The following is a 23,279-nucleotide window of genomic DNA, read 5'->3' on the forward strand; positions in this document are numbered from 1 at the left end:
GAGTCTGGACAGCTACCACATCTTCCCTCAGTGTGTTCTGGCCATTATCACCTTGATAGGTGGTGTGATTGCTGTTGTGACCCAAGCTGCACTAGATGTTGAGTGGGGTGTCTTCTTTGCTCTGTGGTTGTCACAACACTGTCTGGGGCAGGGTTTGCTCCCCAGTTGTTGGAGTAGAGGTCCCCGGATCTCCTTCTGATCTGTAGTGTGAGGTAGGTGGGACTGCAGTGCTTCTGCTGGGAGAGGAGCCACCGAGTATTCCTTGGCAGGAGCTGTCCACCAGGCAGTGCACTCTGCAGTATCACCTGTCACCCTTCGTGAACACTCACAAAGTACACTGTTGCTGGCGCTGCCCTTGGCCCCGCCTCATGGGAATGCAGGCAGTCAGCCCAGATGTCCCTGAGGCACTGTGCTCACAAAGCCTCCAGTGCAGACCTACTGAAGTCAGACACCAGGACCAGCTGTCGTCACACACCTGCACCTGCCAAGGAGGCTATGGGGTCAGCCCAGACCCTGGCCCCACCTCAGCATTTGTTATTTATAGGCTTTTTGATGATGGCCATTCTGAGCAGTGTGAGCTGATACCTCATTGTAGTTGTGATTTGCATTTCTTTCGTAATTAGTGATATTGAGCATCTTTTCATGTGCTTATTGGCCATCAGTATATCTTCTTTGGAGAAATGTCTATGTAGGTCTTCTGCCCATTCTTGATTGGGTTGTTTGTTTTTTTTGTTATTGAGCTGCATGAGCTGTTTGTATATTTTGGCAATTAAGCCCTTGTCAGTTGCATCATTTGCAAATATTTTCTCCCAGTCCATCCACAGGTTGTCTTTCTTTTGTTTATGGTTTCCTTTGCTGTGCCAAAGCTTGTAAGTTTGATTGGGCTCCATTTGTTTATTTTTGCTTTTTTTTCTTATTGCCTTGGGAGACTGACCTAAGAAAACAGTGCTGTGATTTATGGCAGAGAATGTTTTGCCTATGTTCTCTTCTAAGAATTTCATGGTGTCATGTCTTATATTTAAGTCTTTAAGCCATTTTGAGTTTATTTTTGTGTATGGTGTGAAGGAGTGTTCTAATTTCATTGATTTCATGGGGCTGTCCAGTTTTCCCAACAACACTGGCTGAAGAGACTGTCTTTTTCCACTGTATATTTGGGAAGGGACGGAGCAGGGACCTGTGTAGAGAATGGGGAGATTGCTGACACTGACTTATGCTTTTTACCAACTATTTTGAAAAATTAGTCAAGAAGAATTTGTTGATTATCTACCTTTCTCCTTTTCATAAAATGAGCTTTAGCAAGCTATATCTACCTTCTCCTTTTGATGAAATGAGCTTTAGCAAGCTATATCTCTCTCAAGAATACCCCAGGGCTTCCCTGGTGGCATGGTGGTTGAGAGTCCGCCTGCCGATGCAGGGGACACGGGTTCGTGCCCCGGTCTGGGAAGATCCCACATGCCGCGGAGCGGCTGGGCCCGTGAGCCATGGCCGCTGAGCCTGTGCGTCCGGAGCCTGTGCTCTGCAACGGGAGAGGCCACAACAGTGAGAGGCTCACGTACCGCAAAAAAAAACCAGACAGGGAGTTTAGATATATGTCTAGCTACAAACTGTTAGCAGGAAGACTTTGATAGCAAGTGCCTTGTGCTTTAGACTGGGTCTTATCTTATCCTTGGGAATCAGGCATGTCTGGCTGGCTGCCTTTCTTCTTTCCTTCCTTCTACTTCTCTACTATGAATTATAAATAGAAAGATATCATTTTAGTAGACAGCCCAGCATCTTCAACACAGTTCGCAAGCTCTTCATGATCTCCAGCTGAACTTCCCAGCCCAGTTGGCCACTGTCCCCACCATTCTTAGTCATCCAGTCTCACTGGCCATTTTTCAGCTTCTCAAAGGTGCCAGTCCACCACAGGGCCTTTGCATTTGCTGTTTCTTGTGCCTGGATTACTCTTCCCTGACACCACTCTTCCCAGCCCTGCCTTTGCCCAAGGTACCTCCTACTTATTCACCAAGCTTCAGTGTAATTCCCAGCTCAATTTCTCTTTCTTTGAGGGAAACTTTCCCTGGTCCCCCCGATTGGGTCAAGCTCCCTAGTATAAACTCTCAGAGCACCATGAGCCCTTCATATCAGTTATCAATTGCAATTTCATATTTATTTGTGTAATGGTTTGATTGTCTGCTTTTCCAACTATCTGGTTAGTCCCGTAAGAATAGAGACAGAGTTTGCACTGGCTCGTACCTGATTCCTGAGTGTGTAGCACACAGCTTTGTTATCATAATATTTTGTGAGTCAAAGGGATGGATGAATAATTGTCATTTCATACCCAGGAAAACGTCCATTTAAGATTGATGGTTAAATAAAAATATTTTCAATAAAAAAAAACTAAGACAATTCCCATCAACTCACTAAAAGAACTTCTAAAGGCTGCACTTCTGGTGCTAAGGAAAGTCAATACAGATCACAGGTGGTCTAAGAGACAAGATCTTGGCATATATGTTGGAAAATCTAAATGAACATTGACTGTTTAAAATAATAACTGCAGTATCTACTTTAGGGCATTAAGTAACCAGGACACTGGTCAAATAAGAGCATATACATTAGGAGAAGAAAAACTGGAATTGAAATGATCTAGGAACCTCACATTGCTTGAGAAGATGATCAAGGTACTGATTAATATTCGACTTTATTCAATATAAATATTTAAGCATAGAGGGTATCCATATTTAAAAAAATAGGAAATATAGCTTCCGAAACAAAAAGAAAATGGAATGAGAAAAAGGAAATACAAATCACCCCAAAGAGCAAGAAAGGAAGATAAACAAAAGAAAGAAAAAGTAGGACAAACGGAAAGCTCAAAATATATACAATCAAAATAATGAACTAACTTTTCAGTTAAAAGGCAAAGAGTGAAGATCGTCAGAGTAAAGAAAATCCAACTCCAGATGTTTAAAAGAGACACTCAAAACCTAAAGATACAGAGCAGTTGAACAAAAGGATTAAAAGAGACAAGTACCAACCAAAAGGAGACGATGGTAGCCGTACTGATACCAAACCCAATAGAATTTGAGGTGCAAAACATCTGGTATTAATAGGGATAGTATATAATAATAAAAGTTTTTATTTGCCAGCAACATAGCAAGTGAAGAAGATGCCGTCAACTCATTTGCATCTTCAAGTCATTGTGAAAACATGTCCATGGAAAGGGAGCAGCTCTGTTGAAACCAAGGGGGAAGCTCACCCCTCGGCTGAGGACGCATCAGCCCAGGGGGGATGCCGTCCGCCTTTACCACCAGCCTCAAACGGAAGGACCTCCCTGAGCTCACCATGGCTTCACTTCCCTTGACTGCCGGCCGAGTGGACTGACTTCTGCTGCCGTTTGGCACAATTCCTCAGTCACCTCCACTGAAAGCGACAACTGCTCACCCACACGTCCTTGGTCCCGTGCTCTTCCAGCCCCAGGTCAGAAACCTAAAAGAACCCAAATGCTCTGCGTCAAGTAAACATCCTCTGATTCTCCCTCCTCTCCAAGCTTCACCATGTGAGTCTGACTTAAATTCTTTCTTCATTTTTTCCTCCTGTACTTTTGCATAATTATCAGCACTGAGCACTGTCCCAGGTACAAAGGAAAAACCCCTTCAGAGTCCTTAGCCTGACTCTCAGGACCTAGCCTAGCGGGTCCTTCTCCCATCGCCTCCTGCGGAGGGAGCGGTGTGACGCCGATTACGACTCCTGAGCCGTTCTCCACCCTTGGAAGCCAAAACTTTGCTTAGCTTCAAGCGTGAAGTTAGCCCTCAGAGATCGTTTTCCACACTGTTCACAGGGGTAGTCACACGCATGTCAACCATTATTTCATGTGTCCATTTTTATATTTAAAAATGACCTTTAATGATTGCAAAAAAATCATTTTCATCATAGAAATATTAGAATATAAAGATTAATAAAACTAAAAACTGACTTCACCGCTGTGAACACTTTGGTGCACTGCTATTCAGACATTTTTCCCATACACACAAACACACACACACAGGAATAGTTTTACCCATTCATTTCCATTATGAAATAGAGCATTTAGTCTGAGGGCAAAAAGGAGATGAAGACCCTTGGATATCACCAAGTCAGGTGTGTGAAGCACCCCTTCAAATCACGTGTTCTCAGGACTAAGTTTTTCACTGAAAAGTTGCAAAATCAACAGCACATTTAATAGTAAGAGAAATGGCTTTCAAATTGTTTCCCACCAAAAGAAAATAGAGCTCTTTGAATTGGTTACCTGTGACTGCATGACAAAATGCCTCACTACCCCTAGACGTCACAAAATAAAGCCCTGAAATGGCATTGGCCCCGTAGGAGCTGTGTCTGTGCTCTCTGAACACCTCATCAAAACTCCCTCCTTTTTTTCTTTAAATTGTGGTAAGAGAACTTAACATGAGATCTACCTGTTAACAAATTTTTAAGTGTACAATACAGTATTGTTAACCGCAGGCACAATGCTGTACAGCAGGTCTCTAGAATTTATTCTTCTTGCGTGACTGAAACTTTATACCCGTTTGAACAGCAGCTCCCTATTTCGCCCTCCCCCCATCATCCCCCGGCAACCACCATTCTAGTCTCTGTTTCTAGGAGTTGGACGATTGTGGATGCGTCCTGTAAGTGGAATCATGCGGTATCTTGTCCTTCTGTGACTGGTTTATTTCACTTAGCATAACGTCTGTCCTCCAGTTTCATCTACGTTGTTGTGTATGGCAGGATTTCCTTTTTTTCTTTTTTTTTTTGCATTACGCGGGCCTCTCACTGCTGTGGCCTCTCCCGTTGAGGAGCACAGGCTCCGGACGCGCAGGCTCAGCGGCCATGGCTCACGGGTCCAGCCGCTCCGCGGCATGTGGGATCCTCCCAGACCGGGGCACGAACCTGTGTCCCCTGCATCGGCAGGCGGACTCTCAACCACTGCGCCACCAGGGAAGCCCATGGATTTCCTTTTTTTAATCGAAGCTGAATAATATTTCCTTGTACGTATATACCACATTTTCTTTATCCATTCATCTGTCGATAGACATTTAGGCTATTTTCAGATCTTGGCTATTGTGAAGAATGCTGCACTGAATACGGGAGTGCACATGTCTCTCTGAGATCCTGATTCCAATTCTTTTGGACAAAGACCCAGAAGTGGGACTGCTGGGTTATATGGTAGTTCCAGGAATTTAGACCCCAGGAATCGGACTTGAGCCCAGAAACTCTGCTGCCCTTCCTCCCCACCCCCAGCTGTGCTGATTGAACAATGGCAGATGAATGGGCGAATCAGATCCTCGCTCTGGATTATGGCATTCAACCTGGCAGCAGGGTTTCTAGAAACACAGGAGAGCTGGGAGTGCAGATCTGGAACATAGGTTTTAGTCTCATCCAAGGAGCCTAGAAAAAACAGATTCCCAGGACTCCCTCCAAGCGTGATGAATCTGCACGTCCAAGGGAGGGCCCTAGCATCTGTATTTTATGAATATCCTAGCCGATTCGGGAGCTCTGTCAAATTTGGAGAGCACAGCAGAGGGCAAATTCACGCATTTCTGATCTGAGGTCCCCGGAGCCACCCCTATGGCTCAAGACTTCCTTGGCTTCCAGGAGACATGGCAACATCTTCCAAGGAGCTGTTGTTTCCTCCAGCTGAAGTTGGATTCTGGGATTGTGGTCAAAAGAACCTTAACTTAATACGGTCCAGAACCATTGGCACTCTGGGCACCTGCCGTGTTACAGCCTCCATTTTGCACTTTGCAGTCTTTGCTGATCTTGTGTTGCATCTGCCTCTCTGTGGAGTATTTTCCCGCATTTGGACATGATGCATACGAGAAACAGGGTCCTCAGAACAAGACAGCTGATTTGTGAGTTTCAAATTCTCGATTCTGGGGGAAGCTGATCTCTGTAAGGTGTTTTTCTGATTTAAGTCAGCACCCTGTTGACCGTGGGTGTTGGTGTGGTTTAAAGGTGGTGGAGGCCACAATGCTTCCTGCAGGTACAGCTTGAGCATCTAGGGGGTACAGGCACAGCTCCAGGCCAGTGCTTCCAGTAGAACTTTCCTCAGTGCTGGAAAGTGCTGTAACTACGCCGTCACTTTGGATGTGTGGTTGTTAAGCATGTGAGATGTAGCCAGTGCAACTGAGGAACTGGATATTTTATTTTATTTTAATTAAATTTAAATCGCCAAATGTGGTTAATGGCTCCTGTATTGGACAGTGCCGTTCTAGATACTTCACCTGATTAATTATGCAAGGCAGGAACACCAGCTTCATGATCCAGGTGAGGAAATCGATACTCATAGGGGCAAAAGGAGATGCCTGAGGTCCCCAAGTGAGACAGGGCAAGGATTCAAACCCAAATTCAATCCATGATATGATAACTGGTCTCCCCCACCCCCCCCGCACACACAAATATACAAGCACAGACACACATACACAATGTGTGTGAAATCCTGAGAAGGGATAAAATAAAACTGAACAGCTCATCTCTGAGGCATCAGCTCTGTTTTAGTTACAAAGCCAAAACGAAAAGAAAAGCCACAAAGCAGGACACACACTGTCAATTCCTCCTAACCCTGTAGCCGGTCAGGGCAACGGGCTTGGCTTCTCCTCCAGCCGTCCTGGCTCAACACGGGGCCTGTGGTCGAGTGTGTTTTATTGCATGCCGAAAACTCCAAGATAGCTCGGCCTCCAAGAACAAAAGTGATTGTGGGGTGAAGAGGGAAGGGGGCCAAGAGGCAGTCCCTCCCGCCTCCTAGGACGAACACTGCGTCTAACAAGAGGCATCCTGGCCTTTAAAACTACCGCCCAGCTGCGGAGGGGCCCTGTGCCCCGGGAAAACTCCATCACTAACAGTTATGGTCAGCCATTTAAATCACATTACACTGTAAGTGGATATACAAATTGTCAGCCCTAATGAAATTTAGGAGGAAGCAGTGGGAGAGGTGAAAACACTTAGAACTGGTTTCTTGGTTTGTGAGACCCGAATTCAAGTGGTTTAAACTGCTCGCTGAGAACGTGCTCGAGTGTGGTTTTCCTGCCGGCGCGTGGAGGCTCCCTGGGAATCACCGTGCAGTCTCCTTCCTGGTTCAGCCTGGACTTGCACCTCGCTGTCGACCTCGAGGTCAACTTGGAGCGGCTCGAGGCATGAGAGGGTCTCGCTCTTTTCCGCACCTTGCAGAAGGCCTGGCGCCCAGCAGCGTCTGGGGAAGGTGGAGGGAGAGAATAAAAGCAGACAGCCTTCAGGCACAGCCGGAATCGTGAAAGTCTGAAGAGGCCCTAGGAAGGGAAATCCACCTCGAGGATGCCAGAAATCCCTCCAGAAAGACGGCCGGGGGCTGGGAGGGCTGCGAAGAATTGACCGCTTTTAGTCTCTTCTCCCAGGAAGCACACTCAGGGGACAACGTGCCGAGGAGTGCATTGGAGTTAACTCGTGGATTATATGCTGCTACATAGTTGATCAGGCTTCTCTCCAGGGTGGGAGGGGTCCCGGCAGACAGGCGGACTTACAGATTAGGATAATAACATAAGAGCTTCTGGTTAATGAGTGGTCACCATGTGCCTATCACTGCAGGAACCCTTTTCCAGGTAATCCTCACAGCAGCCCTGCACCGTGGATAGGGTTTGCCCCTGTCACAGACCAGGAAATGAGAGCTCAGAAAGGTCAGATTTGCCCAAGATGGTGCAGGTGTTTCTGATTCTGACACTCACAGTTTTCCTGTGTTGCCACCTCATGCTGGGTGGGGCATGGAGCCAGGACGTGGTAGAGGAGGACGTACAAACGAGATGCTCTCCCTGTATGTATCCGGAAGCAGCGGAGGCCGGTTTTCATTTGCATTCTTTTATTCCCAAGTATTAGGGTTTGAGGCCTGTTCTCCACCTCCACATGCCAGCAATTTCCTGGGACGCGATACTGCTGAACAGGAAACCAAACTCAGTCATGTGACCCCATCCAAACCATTGTGCATATGTCAGGAAATAAGGCCCACCGAGGGGAAGGGATTTGCCCAAAGTCACACAGCAAAGTGGTGGCCAGAGTTGGGCCACTATCCAGATGGTGAAAGTGCTGTTGGGCTGGTCATAAAGCCAGAGTCTAGGTCTCTCAGGCCTGGTTCATGTGCAGAGGGAAACCTTGCAAGAGTGTGTGAACTTTCACCAGGGACTCCAAGGTGGTCTCAGCTCGAAAACTAGGACAAGTGACTCTGGGTCAGGAATGAAATGTTAGGTTTCTAGTGTTTCTAGCCTTCCATTTTTCTCTTTCCAGTAACCCTGAGGTAGTGTCATCTTGTGGATAAAATGAGGGCTCTATAATCAGAGGGACCTGGCTTTGCTTCTTACCAGCTCTGTAGTTTCGGAAAAGACACTTAGTCTTCTGGGGCTTCTGTTTCTTCTGGAAAATGAAAAGAGTAACCCTTCTTTTTGTTGGATGCCATGAGATCAAACAAAATAATGAAAAATACATTAAAAAAAAACAAAAACCACCCAGGACATGTGTGCAGTAAATGGGAGCAGTTGCACAGGTCTTATTATTTCCACTTGACAGACAGGAACCTGAGGCCCAAAGGAAGCTCACTGGCTTACGCACGGGGGCACAGCTTGATACCCGCAGGAAGCGAAGTGGGGTACGGTGCAGGGTGTGCCTAGGGTTCAGGGCTGCTCTTCTCAGCCTCAAAATCTTGCTCTGTAAAGAAGAGGTGGGTCCCCACCCTGCTCGTGTCACAGGTCTCTCCTGAGACATGGGAAAACATTCCTCGGGGTTTCCCAGGGATGGGGGAGGACTTGGCATGTCTGAGCTGAGGCTGAGCCCATCCTCTGATTCCCCACCCTCTGCTTCCCCAGCCTGAGCCTGACCAGGAACCTTCAGGAGTCCCCTCCCAGTGCCTTGAAGGGAGCGAGCGCCCTGCAAGTTGCTGAATCAGGGAGGCTCATGAGTCATCAAAAGCTGGTGATGGGAATGTGGCTGTTTTCTCCCCATGCCAGCGGGTGACTGCTGCCACCACCACCATCATCCCTGCCACTGCTTGAGGTCCTACTCGGTGCCATGCTCTTCACTTCCATGATTAGCAGTCCTCACCAACACCCTATAACGTTATCATATCCTCATGTGCCACGTGAGAATACTGAATGAAGCTCAGAGGGGTTAAGTAACTGGCTGAAGGACACACAGCTAATAAGAGCAAAGCTTGGAACCAGGTTTTCTTGACTCCAAATTCTTTGTCCTACCCTCTGCCCCATGCTTAAGGTGGGTTTCTGGGGGTGAGAGAAGGGAATCCTATTGCAGCTGCTGTCAGAGGAGAGAGGTGAGGTAGAGCCACTCAAACACTGTGGAATCTTGGCCCACGGGAGGGACCATCTGAAGATGCTGCAGCAACTTCTCCCAGTCTGTACAGATCTCCTTTGCAATGTGATCTCCTTTGCAATGGGACTTTGCCACTCCTCTCATTGAGAGGTGGTGCCTATTTCTCTATCTCTTTGAATCTGGGCTGTCCATGGGCTTGCTTTGGCCAGTGAATGCAGTGGAAGTGATATATAGTCATCCCTCCACGTCCATGGGAATTGGTTCCAGGACCCCCCCTCAGATACCAAAATGCGAGGACGCTCAATTCCCGATGTCAGCGTTCTGTATCTGTGGATGTGGAGGGCCAACTCCAGTGTAACTGGATTTCAGGCCTCAAGAGGCCTTTGAGGCTTCCAGTCTCACCTTCGTGGGATGTGGTATCACAGTGTGAAAGAGCCCAGGGCACCCCTTATCCTTAAAGATAAGAGACCACATGGAGAGAAAGGCCCCGCCAGCAGCCAGAACCAGCTATTGAAGTGTGCGAGAGAGAGGCCGTGTGGGATCAGCCAGCCCCTCATCCGTCCGCTGGTCCCTCACAGTTAACCCAGCCCGTATCGTTTACCCACAGGATCCCAAGCAAATACAGTGGTGATCGTTTTCAGCCACTGATTTTTGGTGTGAGTGTGGTGTGTTATTCAGCAATGGACAACTGATAAAGGGAGTGACTTAATTCTCCCAGCCTCGGCATCCTCATCTGTAAAATGGGCATGATGCTCACGTCCGTGTCTGATAAGCTTGTCAGGGAGAGTGAAGGAGAGGAAGCCTGTGAGTCTCGAGGCGCTGAGTCTAGTACGGTGTTGGGGGCATCGGCATCAAGGGGTCACTACTGGTGTGAGCGGCCCTGGTCAGGGTCTCTGAGGCAAGAGGCATGTGGTAAGCCCCTCTGAGGGTCTGATGCACACAAGAGCCCCTCACAATTATTTGGCCCAAAATGTCAGTCAGGGTGAGGTTGAGAAACTCTGAGTTAGAGGGAAGACACTTGTGACAACCATGGCAAGTGCGTGAGTCTGCAGGGGTCAGTTAGGTGGCATAAATGGCTGGCTAACTGGACACAGCCGGCCTTGTCTGGAAGGCGCAGTGGCTGCTGGGATCCAGCTGAGTGTCGCTACAGGGGACCTGTGACACCATGTACTCAGGTGGCCAGTTCTTCCTGTTCTGAAGCAAGAAATCCCAATTTGAATGTGAAAATACTCATCTTTTTAAGTGCTGCCAATTAATTTGAGTATCTTTTTAACGCTTGCCAGTGAAACAAAACACATCTGGAAATGTTATATACACAGAGGGCCACGGTTTGTAACCTCCCCCAAACACTAAGGGGGCCTTCCTAGCACTGAGCTAGCCGCTGGGGGGTATTTTAAAGAACACTGGCCCACCTTCCTGGGTTTAGTCTTCAGACTTACTTCATCCTTCTTAGCTAGCCTATAGTGAGCTCTTCCTATGTACTCGAACCTGCGCTAAACAGTCCAAACATGGTAACTCATGTTTACAAGAACCTACAGTGTAATACTCTCTCCCACTTTAACTGGGTGCTCACAGAGGTTATACAGCTTTCCCAAGGTGACAGAGCTAAGGGCAATACCAGTATTTGAACACAGGCGGTCTGGCTCCCGAGCCTGTATTCTTCATCACTGAGCCAGGCTGCCCTGTGAAGGATGCTGCAACTCCACACTCTACATGGGAAAGCTTGCAAGGGACCTCGCAGGTTCATTCGTCACCCCAGGCAAGCACCAGTCCACCACCGTGGTCAGCCTGCGTGCCCCAAGTGCTCAGAACCTCAGTTCCTCCATCTAGAGCTGTGCGTCTCACCTGGGGTTGATTCTGCACCCTGGGGTACACTGTGCAGTGTCTAGAGACACTTCTGCTTGTCACAAATGGGGGAGCTACTGGCATCTAGTGGGTAGAGGCTAGTGATGCTGCTAAACATTGCACAGGACAGCCCCCCACAATAAAGAATTATCCAGCCTGAGAAGCCAAAAGTGCTGAGGTAGAGAAACCTGATCTAAACACCTGGCTGGCAACCGTGGCAATTTCCAAAAGGGAACCAGCAGAGAATATTCCAGGTGATTCAGGCTGTTTACCTAGGACATTTTTTTTTCTCTCCTCAAATCACTCTTTCTCCTCTTGGCCTGGTATTTCTTCACAATCCCATGTCGCTGTGCTAAACGCCTGCGCTGAATAATAATCTCCCAACACAACTCTCATATATTAGCGGCAGAACAAATAAGAAATGGGGAGAAAAACAGCTACAGGCAAAAAAAGATAAGCATTAAAATACACAACAGATCCTTGAGATTTGACCATAGTATCATCTACATGCCTGAAATGGGCATTTTTTCCTGGATTCGCTAAGCCATAATCACACTCTAGGCCCACATCAAATTTCAACTGCCACGGACACCATCTCTGCCAAACATACACGTGACCGCACTGATTTTATAAAATGACTTTAATAGAAAAGTAGTACAAGATATGAACAAAAATAAATAATCTTTATCTATTTCTAGCCCAGCAAATGGTACACTGCTTGTAAAATTGGTCTTTTGCATGCAATTTTCCTTATTCCTTTTTTGCTTTTGAAATACTGAGACAGAATGTTAATTAAATCTTCTAGATTAAAATTGATACATTTTTGGTTTTAAAAAAAAAATCGTACCGACCTTTAATCATTCCACATCCAGTTTTAAAAGTTGGCTAACAAGATGATGTTTTACTAACATAAAATATTATCCAGTCATCAGAGTTAAATGTAAGGTCTGTGCGAACAGGTAAATTAGAAGATTCCTTTACTAAGTTTTAATTCCTACGTTGCTGAATGTTTCCTGTATTAAGAATGCGTTTCATCATCTTACTTTCAAAGTATGGCATCTGGCTTTCACCATTCCACAGGGAGGGGAGACTAACAAATACTTTCTTAAAAAAATAAATATTTTAGAAGTACACTTTACAGTGATAATGCAGTATCTTAGACCTATGTCTTGGGGCGTATTTGCATCATATATACCCTTCAAGTTATCAGTACCTTTTCTAGTTGTCTCTATTTAAATTACGGGTCACTCAGTCTTTGGGGACTGTTTCTGCTAACGATCTCTGTGAGTCAGCCAGTGACTCTCTTATTTGGAGTACTTATCCTGCTACAGTGTCATCTTTGATACTTCTGGTGGCTTGAACAAGGTCTTGCAAAAACAAATTGAAAATTGTATTGGCAAATCGTACAAGCAAAGGGTTTGCATGGGCTACTGAAACACAGTGCCGGTCTCGGGAGGTCAGCAGCTTGAAAAACTGAACAGATACACTGGACTAAAGCTTAAAACAGTCTTCCTGGTACTTAAGTCCATAATTACTATTTTGAACATAGCTCTGTTTGTCGCTGCCTGTATATAAATTTTTTGTTAATTTTCCTGTATTGGGAAGCTCTTGAATGCACTCCAGGATGAGAAGGAAAAAAAATATGCTGACGCTCCTAAATCGCGTATATGTTTTTGCAATAAAGAACACTGGTCAATATACAACTGAGGAAAAACTGAAACAGATGTGAGTCCTAGAACCACAAGCGTTTGAATTTGCCCAGAAATGCTATTTTAAACACTCTATATGTTGGTCTACTGTTTTTTTGTGGAATAATGCATTCTTGGCATCCTTAAAAGGTTTCAATATGTTACAAGGTTATCCGGAAAGAAAAAAAGCAAAGGGCTAACGTATCAATCTGTGCGTCGCGGGCCAGGCTTCGCTGCGCGTTTTCAAGAAGCACAGGGCTTGTATTAATTGCACTTAACACAACGAACCTTCAGTTTCCTTCATTCTCTGCAGACTGAGGCTTGCTTTTCATAAACCTGCTTTCCAAGGGGCAAGGAGACACTCCATCCACACAGTAACTTCGAACTAGAGCAGCGCGCTAGCTGCAGTGGTGAACACAAATACACTTTTTTTTGGACTAAACTTCTGGTCATGGATAAAAGCATGTGCCTTTTCAGTTCTTAGCTCTGAGATGTTACAACACCAACAAGCTCTAAAACAATTAAGTTACATGCCTAATGCTCGAAGAATGTGAGCAATCCTATAACCAGCTTTAAGCCATCTGCTTGATTTCTTTTTTTGAGGAACATATATAGGAAAAGAGAATTCCCCTTTTGTTCCGTTACATATAGAAATCTTTTGAAGCTCCCAAATAGTTTGGTTTTGGTAAAATTCTCCACTCTTCTGTTATTCTGACATGTAGTCACCCCTAAACTATCCCTCATGTTTTCTCAAAAACTCTCCACATGAAGTATCTGAAGGACAATTGAAACCACTTACCAATATCCAAGTAACGTTTTATTTTATATTCTATCTTCCATTTGGCATAAGCCTTTCGATGTTTGTTTGTTTTCTGAACCAGTGAAATATACAAATCGCACGAGACAGAAATATGTACATGAAAAGTATAGAATAAAGGCCATAGAAGATATACATAATATCTGAATGACAAGTAGAATATTTTACATTAAATAGTTTCCTTTAAAAACTAGGATTGTTAAACTCAACTCTCTTCATAAACAGGAATCACTAAAAAGGAACAAAATCTGGTTTAGCAAATAAAAAGAACTTACTTCATGGTTTTTGTATAATAAAAACCAAAAAAGTGACATTTTAAGCTAATTAGTGCTTCTTACTTTCAAGATCTTTTGCTTGCAATTCACTGCAACTGCAGGGGAGTGAACATCCTTGTGCAACAAGAGCCGCAGGTGGCTGAGGTGATCTGAGGGCCACCCGTTCCCACGAGGGCTGCAGGAGATGTGTATCTTTCCCAACTTTTAAAGCAACAGAAGTCTGAGATAAGAACACATTTGACGGTACTCTTTGCAAAGAGGTGTCCTGGTTTAAAAAACTTTTTAAACTAGCCATATATGTTGTGAGCTGGATTTTCCTCAGGGACTCAAATAGGTACTATCAGGTCTAATGGGCACCAGTTTCCACTCTGCAAAACGCATGAAGGAAAGGGAAATGCCGACAGTGCTTCTGAGTGTTGAATTATCTCTTCATTCCCACGTCTGTGATGAATAAGTAATGCCCTCTCCAGAAAGGGTACAGAAAAGGAGGATGGGGCGGGGAAGATAAAAGAAATCTTCAAACCAACAATGCACATGAGTATGAGACCTTCCGGATTCCTCAGAAACAAGGCTGCTCCGTGATGCTCAGGGCGTGATGGCATGGAGGCCACAGCCCCAGCTCAACTCAGAAACCGTCTGCAAAAATCCCAATTGGATTGCAATGGAGGACGACAAGGCTCTAGACCCGAGTAAACGGTAAATCTAAATCACTGGCCGCACTGAGATATAATTATATCTATATTTATATATATATATATGTGTGTGTATATATATATATATGTATGTTATGTACAAGAGACTGAGATATCAGGCACCATTAAACCACATTTCCCCCCTTATAAATGCAACTGTTCAAGTCCTCTAGGAACAGTTCTGGGGTACACCTGCAGGGTAATAGGAAAGCGTGAGTGGAGAGTCTAAACACAGGATCATAACAGGGAAACGCTGCCACACCTCTGTGAAGTCCATTCGCCAAGTAATGTCATTAAAACATAGAAAACTACTGCTCCTCAAAGTAAAAGTTATAGGGGAAAACCAAAATCCCTAAGTAGCGAACTGTCTCCCAAGCGGAGCTCCTCTGTTTCATTTCCTGTCCTACTATCAGAGGGGACGCAGTGGAGCTGCCGTTTGGAAACGTGGCCGGCGTCACAGCGCAGCAAGGCATGGAGGAATCGGACAGGGCGCGGGGTCAAGCAGGGAGGGCGGATGTCACGTTTCCCCCTCAAATAGGTTTTCTGCTCTGGTGCAGTGCTGAACTGCAGGCAATTACCTTGTAGCTCGGGCTGAGGATCTGTGAATGGAATTCATTTATTAGTTTCATTGTTATCGTTTATTAACCAAGTATCCCTAAGAAAATTACAGTATATTTTCCTTTACAGTCAAGTCAACCTCCCTTGCCCTTCTCCAAACAAAAAGTCTAGTACCCAGAATCGCTCGGGGATCCTTTTCCAAGTGGATAACCTAATTCCCACAACAGCGTCAAATCACTGACTTAATATAAGGAGTTTTTAAGTTTTCTCTTTTTTTTTAATTTCTGGGGCTTCCCTCCCTGCTCCCCAAGTTTCAGTAGCTACTAGAATGGACCATCTGTAGATGGAATGTTTGAGAACATTGCGACACGTGATAAACCTTTTTTCTTTAAGGGATATGAGATTTTTGCTCTTAGACTTTAAATACCATTTTGGAAATGTTTCAGGCTGGCAGCCTCTGGGAAAGGGGCGGGGGGGTGTGTGGGTCTCATTGTTTTGTTTTTTTCTCAAGACCTTTCAACTTTCACCAGAGCACCGAATTCCTTTTAGTCACAGGAGCTAAGTCACGCATAGATCTGTACCACCCTCCTGCAGCTGGACGCTACCTGTCCCATATGACCCCATAGTTGAGACAAAGAAAACAGTGTTTCCTTGACCTTCCAGATGTGCACACATCTAACTTAAGGTGTGCGTTATTCCCCCCTCATCCTATATACCAGCAAAAGAAGTCTTGTCTTACTTTTCAATGATCCACAAAATAAATATTTTCTTGGTTCCCACCCCCCCTTTTTGCCAAATAATAATTATAATATTAGTAATAAACCACAGAGTTCTCAGATGGGAACAGAAAAAAAAAATGGTTCCGGTTGCAATTCTTGGGGACAAAAAATAAACAGTATTAAAGACAACAACAACAACAGAATCACTGTACTTTCTATAAATAAGTGGGTCCTGGGAGTGGGGCTGGGTGACAGGCGGGCGGCGGGGTGCCCACTACTTGCACACGAACTGGTCCACGATCTCTGTGCACTTCTTGCACTTGACGTAGCAGCACCAGTGGAACTTGCAGTGGCAGCGCTCGGTCTGCACCGTCTTAAACTGGTCGTAGCCACGGCCGCAGCACATGAGCTCGCAGCCGTCCATGCCCTCGGACGTCTTGTTGCACAGGCGGCCCTGTGTGCCCAGCGAGCCGGTGCTCTCGTTGCGCACGCAGTAGTCGGGGCTGGGGTCGATGTAGACCAGGTCCTGCGTGGTGGGCGAGTTGAAGCGGCTGTTGACCTGCACCAGCTTGCCCCGGCTGTTGAGCCGCATGGCCGCTGCGCTGTCGTACTTCTCCTTCAGGGCGTCGCCCACCTTGCGGAAGTCGGCCAACTGCAGCCAGCACGTCTTGAGGCTGCACGAGCCTGACACCCCGTGGCACTTGCAGGCCACGTCCGCCAGGTTGTACACCGTCTGTGGGGAGAAGGGGACAGTCAGCGGGCGAACTCACCCGGGAGCCCAGACTCGGGCGGGGGTCGGGTGACCGAGCTCCCCGGCTGGGTGGAGCCCTGGTCACCAGCTCAACCTGGGCCTGGGCTACTTCCCCCTCGTCCTCCATGACCAGGAGCCTTGTGTTGCCTTCTTTAAAAAGTCTGCAAAATAAATAGCCTCTTAGCCCCTCATTATTACACATCATCATAATAAACAACCACAGTGTTTGAATGGGAGCGGGGAAAAAAATTGGTTCCATTTGTCTCTTTTTTTTTTTTTGCAGGGAAGAACACTGGCAGCAACTCATACATCTTGAACACTCAGCCCAGAGCTGCTATCAGTTCCTCACCTGCGTCACCTGGATTCATCCTCACCACCAGCCCATGAGGGAAGAGCTCTATCATCTGCATCTCACAGAGAAGGGAAGCGAGACCCAGCAAGGTGAGTTACTGACCCAACCACTGGGAAGGAGCGGGGGCGGGGGGCAGGATTTGAACCCAGGCAGGTGGGCTCCAAGCTCATGCTCATGACTTGGCCCTGGGCACCCAGCTGGTAAGTGGCAGGGCTGGGCAGGTGTCCAGCCCAGGTAGGATCAGGGTTCAAATCTTTCCTCACTCTTACTATCACTACTGCTGTGTGGCAGGCACTATCGTAAGAGCCTTTACACTCTTCATCTCACTTAATGCCCCCAGCGAGGTTGTAACGTGGCCTGGATTAGATGATGGCAGTGACACAGACAGAGGGTAAGTGGCCCGCACAGGTCGCACAGCTAGAATGTGGGAGAACCGGGCGTGGATCTCAGGTACCCTCACTCCTGCTTCTCGCACACTCCCTACTCCCTATCTGCCCCTGCCTAGGCGAAAAGCATCCATCTTGGGCCCAGGCGGACCTGGGTTCTGTCCTAATCTGTCCCTGAATTTAGGCAACAGGCTTCACCATTCTGAGCCTCCGTTTTCAATTTGGGAAGGGCACTGTGATGGTTGCAACCTCACAGCACGGTTGCAAGGATACGATCAGGAGATGCATGAAAGTACTTAGCAGGCAGGATGCAATCAGTAAACTTGGTCTGCAGGGTGACCGTCTGGACGCTGGTCCTGGGCCCTTGCCCAGTCACCCTGGCCTCGCAGTAGCAGCACCTATGGGTCTGGCCTCACGGTGCTGTGTGCCCAGCAGTCTGGGAGGTGGCGGCTGCCTATTTATAGTGCCGACTGCCCACAGTTCCTGTGCCAGTGACCCTCCAGAGCCGGCGTGCCGCTGGTACGCTGCACAGCGCCTGTCAGGAACCTGGAGGGCCAGAGTGAGTTAGAAGGCTGCTTCGCCCAGAACAGCTACCTTCTCCCTCCAGGGATGCATAAGGGGCTTTCTTACAAGGGGAGCTGAAGTGTACTCCCTTGATATGAAGTGTTTCAGTCCCGCTAGTCTGCAGAAGGGTTTTGCAAACCCTTCTATGTAACCTTCGCTCCCCTTTGAGGAAAATCAAAAGCTAATGTCCCAAGGAGATTCTAACACGATTTCCTGGTACAGTGTCTAACTTTCCTCCTCCCACCCCCACTACCCCGCAGAAAAACTGTCTTCCCAGTAATCTCACCCACCAGAATCCAAGCACAGTTCATTGCTCCAATTATAAAATTTCCAAAAACACTCCCCCTAGTTAAAAATCCAAAGGTTAAATGAAATTCTATTGAAGGGGCTTTTCCCACTCTCCAAAATCCCCTCTCTCCACCTGGAAATCCCTTGACCATCTCTTCTTGGTTGCTGTAAGCCCCTAAGGATCTCTCCATGAGGGAAGTCGAAGAGATCCACAAAGATGGATGAAAGCACCAAACGGGCAGAGTGGGGCACAGAAGGGTCAGCCATACCTGTCCTGGAAGCGTTTCTGGTCTGAGAAGCTGGGCACCCGGCATGCAGCGTAAGGTGATGTGTCCCTGATGAGGGCAAGACCAAAGTCCTAGGGCCCCAGAGAGAGCGGGACTGGCATGCCCACTCCATGGCGCGGGTCGGCTGCCGTGGGGCGTGAGTCCACGCACACTGCCAGCACCACGGCAACGGGCGGCCTCGGAAAGGAGGGGCCGCACTCACCTGGAGCAACTACCTGGCCCCTCAAGGCACCACATGAAATTCTCCAGAGTTTAGTCTTTCCCTGAGAACCGCCCCCCCCCCAAATAGTTAAGATCAAACTTGAGAAGAAATGGGTTAGCTGGAATGATCTAGATAATCTTTGGCTTCCCGAAGTCCTTTGCTTCCAGTAACTAAGCTATCATTTATCAAGCACTTACCTCAGCCCTTCAATTGAACCTTATGAAATTGGATGTCAGAAATGGTGAAGTATTGGTAATAAGGTACAATCTACTATGTGATGCCAGTGAGTCCTACAGCAACCCCAAGTGATAGCTAACGCCCATTTAACAGATGTGCAAATGGGGAAACGGAGGCTCAGGAACGAACAGACGGAAAGGGATTTTAACCTAGATTTCTTTAATCCCCAAAACTATGGCCCTTTACCCTCGAGCTGTGACGCATTAGTTTCATTAAAAAAAAAAGCGCCTGGGCTTACAGGTCAATCCACTAATTCTCCCCACGGGCTTGAAGTGGTTCTCCAGCCTCAGTTTCCCAGTTTTTAAGTGAGGGGGTGTGGATGAGGGGCCCAAAGGCTCCTTCCAGGCCTCTAGCTTCACTCTGTGATTATCGTCCCTTTTCCTCACCCCAAAATACAGAAGACTGAAATCTCTGACCAGAAAGTTCCTGGCATTTACCTTGGGTTCTGTGAAAAAATAATGGCTCTGGTTTTCAGTGCTGCCAAAGTTAGGAAAAGTTTTCACCCCTTCATTATAAAGCAGCCATAAAGTGCCATGTGTTTAACCACAGGAAAAAAGGGTCTTTTTTAACGATTGTGGGCGAGCCTTTCACATCCGCATCAGGGGAAGGAAAGAATGAAACCGGGAGACTGGGGCTACCTGGCAAGGATTTCCTCTCTGCATACTACTGAGTGGCTCTCTCCCCTCCCCAGAGCATCTCTCTGCACACCTCTGAGTGGCTCTCTGCCCTCTCCAGAGCATCTCTCTGCACACCTCTGAGTGGCTCTCTGCCCTCTCCAGAGCATGTCTTTGCACACCTCTGAGTGGCTCTCTGCCCTCTCCAGAGCATCTCTCTCCACACTTCTGAGTGGCTGTCCCCTCTCCAGAGCACGTCTTTGCACACTACCCAGTGGCTCTCTCCCCTCTCCAGAGCACCTCTCTGCAAATTTCTCAGTGGCTCTCTCACCTTTCCAGAGCATCTCTCTGCACAATTCTGAGTGGTACTGCCCTCTCCAGAGCACCTCTCTGCACACTTATTTTTTTTTCTTTTTTTGTGCTACGCGGGCCTCTCACTGTTGTACCCTCTCCCGTTGCGGAGCATGGGCTCTGGATGCAAAGGCTCAGCGGCCATGGCTCATGGGCCCAGCCGCTCCGCGGCATGTGGGATCTTCCAGGACCTGGGCACGAACCCGTGTCCCCTGCATCGGAAGGCAGACTCTCCACCACTGCGCCACCAGGTGAGCCATCTCTGCACACTTCAGAGTGGCACTCCCCTCTCCAGCACATCTCTCTGCACACTTCTGAGTGGTGCTCTCCCCTCTCCAGAGCATCTCTGTCCACACTTCATTTTTTTGGTGTTGTTTTTGTTTTGTTTTTTTGTTTTGTTTTAGTTTTTTGCGGTACGCGGGCCTCTCACTGTTGCGGCCTCTCCCGTTGCGGAGCACAGGCTCTGGACGCGCAGGCTCAGCGGCCATGGCTCACGGGCCCAGCCGCTCCGCGGCATATGGGATCTTCCCGGACCGGGGCACAAACGCGTGTCCCCTGCATCGGCAGGCGGACTCTCAACCACTGCGCCACCAGGGAAGCCCTCTCTGCACACTTCTGAGTGGCTCACCCCTCTCCAGAGCACCTATCTGCACACATCTGAGTGCCTCTCTCCCCTCTCCAGAGCATCTCTCTGCAACTTCTGAGTTTCTGTCCCCTCTCCAGAGCACATCTTTGCACATTCCTCAGTGGCTCTCCTCCCTATCCCGAGCACCTCTCTGCACACTTCTGAGTGGCTCTCTCCGCTCTCCAGAGCATCTCTCTGCACCTCTGAGTGGCTCTCTCCCCTCTCCAGAGCATCTCTGTCCACACTTCATTTTTTTTGCAGTTGTTTTCATTTTGTTTTTTGTTGTTTTGTTTTTTTGTGGTACGCGGGCCTCTCACTATTGCGGCCTCTCCCGTTGTGCAGCACAGACTCAGGACGCGCAGGCTCAGCGGCCATGGCTCACGGGCCCAGTCGCTCCGCGGCATGTGGAATCTTCCCAGACCGGGGCACGAACCCGTGTCCCCTACATCAGTAGGCAGACTCTCAACCACTGTGCCACCAGGTAAGCCCGCTCTGCACAATTCTGAGTGGCTCACCCCTCTCCAGAGCATCTCTCTGCACACTTCTGAGGGGCACTCCCCTCTCAACAGCATGTCTCTGTTCACTTCTGAGTGGCTCTCTCCCCTCTCCAGAGCATCTCTCTGCACACCTCTGAGTGGCTCTCCCCTCTCCAGATCATCGCTCTGCACAGGTCAAGTGGCTCGCCCGTCTCCAGAGCATCTCTGTGCACACCTCTGAGTGGCTGTCACCTCTCCAGAGCAGGACTTTGCACACTGCTCAGTGGCTCTGTCACCCCTCCAGACCACCTCTCTGCACACTTCTCAGTGGCCCTCTCCTCCTTCCAGAGCATCTCTCTGCACACTTCTGAGTGGCTGTCCCTTCTCCAGAGCTCGTCTTTGCACACTACTCAGTGGCTCTCTCGCCTCTCCAGAAAGTCTCTCTGCACACCTCTGAGTGGCTGTCTCCCCTTTCCAGAGCATCTCTCTGCACACTTCTGAGTACCTCTCCCCTCTCCAGAGCACCTGTCCGCACACTTCTGAGTAGCTCTCTCCCTTCTCCAGAGAATCTCTCGGCACAGTTCCTAGTGCCTCTCCCCTCTGCACAGCATCTCTCTACACACTTCCGAGTGGCTCTCCCCTCTTAAGAGCATTTCTCTGCACACTTCTGAGCAGCTGTCCCCTCTCCAGCGCATCTCTCTGCACACTTCTGAGTGGCTCTCTCCCCTTTCCAGATCATCTCTCCGGACAATTCTGAGGGGCTCTCTCCCCTCTCCAGAGGACCTCTCTGCACACTTCTGAGTGGCTCTCCCCTCTCCACAGCATCTCTCTGCACACTTCTGAGTGGCTCTCTCCCCTCTCCAGAGCATCACTCTGCACACTTCTGAGTGGCTGTCCTCTCTCCATAGCACGTCTTTGCACACTACTCAGTGGGTCTCTCCACTCTCCAGAGAACCTCTGCGCACACTTTGGAGTGGCTCTCCCCTCTCCAGAGCATCTCTCTGTACACGTGTTCGTGGCTCTCCCCTCTCCAGAGGATCTCCCTGCAGACCTCGGAGAGGCTATCTCCCCTCTCCAGAGCCTCTCTCTGCACACTTCTGAGTGGCTCTCTCCCCTCTCCAGCGCATCTCTCTGCACACTTCTGAATAGCTCTCCCCTCTCCAGAGCACGTCTTTGAACACTACTCAGTGGCTCTCTCCCCTCTCCAGAGAACTGTGCACACTAGAGTGGCTCTCTCCCCTCTCCAGAGCACCTCTCTGCACACTTCTTAGTGCCTCTCCCCTCTCCAGAGAATCACTCTGCACACTTCTGAGTACCTCTCCCCTCTCCAGAACATCTCTCTGCACACTTGTGGCTCTCCCCTCTCCAGAGCATGCCCCTGCACACTTCTGAGTGGCTGTCCTCTCTTCATAGCACGTCTTTGCACACTACTCAGTGGGTGTCTCCACTCTCCAGAGAACCTCTGTGCACACTTTGGAGTGGCTCTCTCCCCTCTCCAGAGCATCTCTCTGCACACTTCTGAGTGGCTGTCCTCTCTCCCCAGCATGTCTTTGCACACTTGTGAGTGGCTCTCTCCCCTCTCCAGAGCATCTCTGTGCACACTTCTGGGTGACTCTCTCCCTTTTTTAGAGCAACTCTGTGCACACTTCTGAGTGGCTCTACCCTCTCCAGAGCATTTATCTGCACACTTCTTAGTGGCGCTCCCCTCTCCAGCGCATCTCCCTGCACACTTCTGAACTGCTCTACCCTCTCCAGAGCACATCTTTGAACACTACTCAGTGGCTCTCTCCCCTCTTCAGAGAACCTCTGTGCACACTTCAGAGTGGCTCTCTCCCCTCTCCAGAGCACCTTTCTGCACACTTCTGAGTAGCTCTATCCTCTCTCCAGAGCATCTCTCTGCACACTTCTGAGTACCTCTCCCCTCTCCAGAACATCTCTCTGCACACTCGTGAGTGGCTCTCCCCTCTCCAGAGCATCACTCTGCACACTTCTGAGTGGCTGTCCTCTCTCCACAGCACGTCTTTGCACACTACTCAGTGGGTTTCTCCACTCTCCAGAGAACCTCTGTGCACACTTTGGAGTGGCTCTCTCCCCTCTCCAGAGCACATCTCTGCACACTTCTGACTGTCTCTCCGCTCTCCAGAGGATCTCTCTGCACACCTCGGAGAGGCTATCTCCCCTTTGCACAGCATCTCTCTGCATACCTCTGAGTGCCTCTTACCTCTCCAGAGCACCTCTCTGCACACTTTGAGTGG

At 48.3% G+C, this 23,279-nt stretch overlaps 1 protein-coding gene across 11 annotated transcripts in view; it reads right to left on the minus strand.

Moving 5' to 3' along the window:
• Positions 1-11,767: 11,767 nt before the first annotated feature.
• Positions 11,768-23,279, minus strand: part of WNT5A (Wnt family member 5A) — a 42,857-nt gene continuing 31,345 nt past the window's right edge. For all 11 annotated transcript variants that reach the window (XM_067754800.1, XM_067754801.1, XM_067754802.1 and 8 more), the window contains one exon: positions 11,768-16,624. In XM_067754800.1, the coding sequence (XP_067610901.1) occupies positions 16,166-16,624 (459 nt within the window). In that variant the 3' untranslated portion in view covers positions 11,768-16,165. The remainder of the gene's footprint in view (positions 16,625-23,279) is intronic.

This window comes from Pseudorca crassidens, chromosome 10 (genome assembly GCF_039906515.1).
Source record: "Pseudorca crassidens isolate mPseCra1 chromosome 10, mPseCra1.hap1, whole genome shotgun sequence".
Classification (NCBI taxonomy): domain Eukaryota; kingdom Metazoa; phylum Chordata; class Mammalia; order Artiodactyla; family Delphinidae; genus Pseudorca; species Pseudorca crassidens.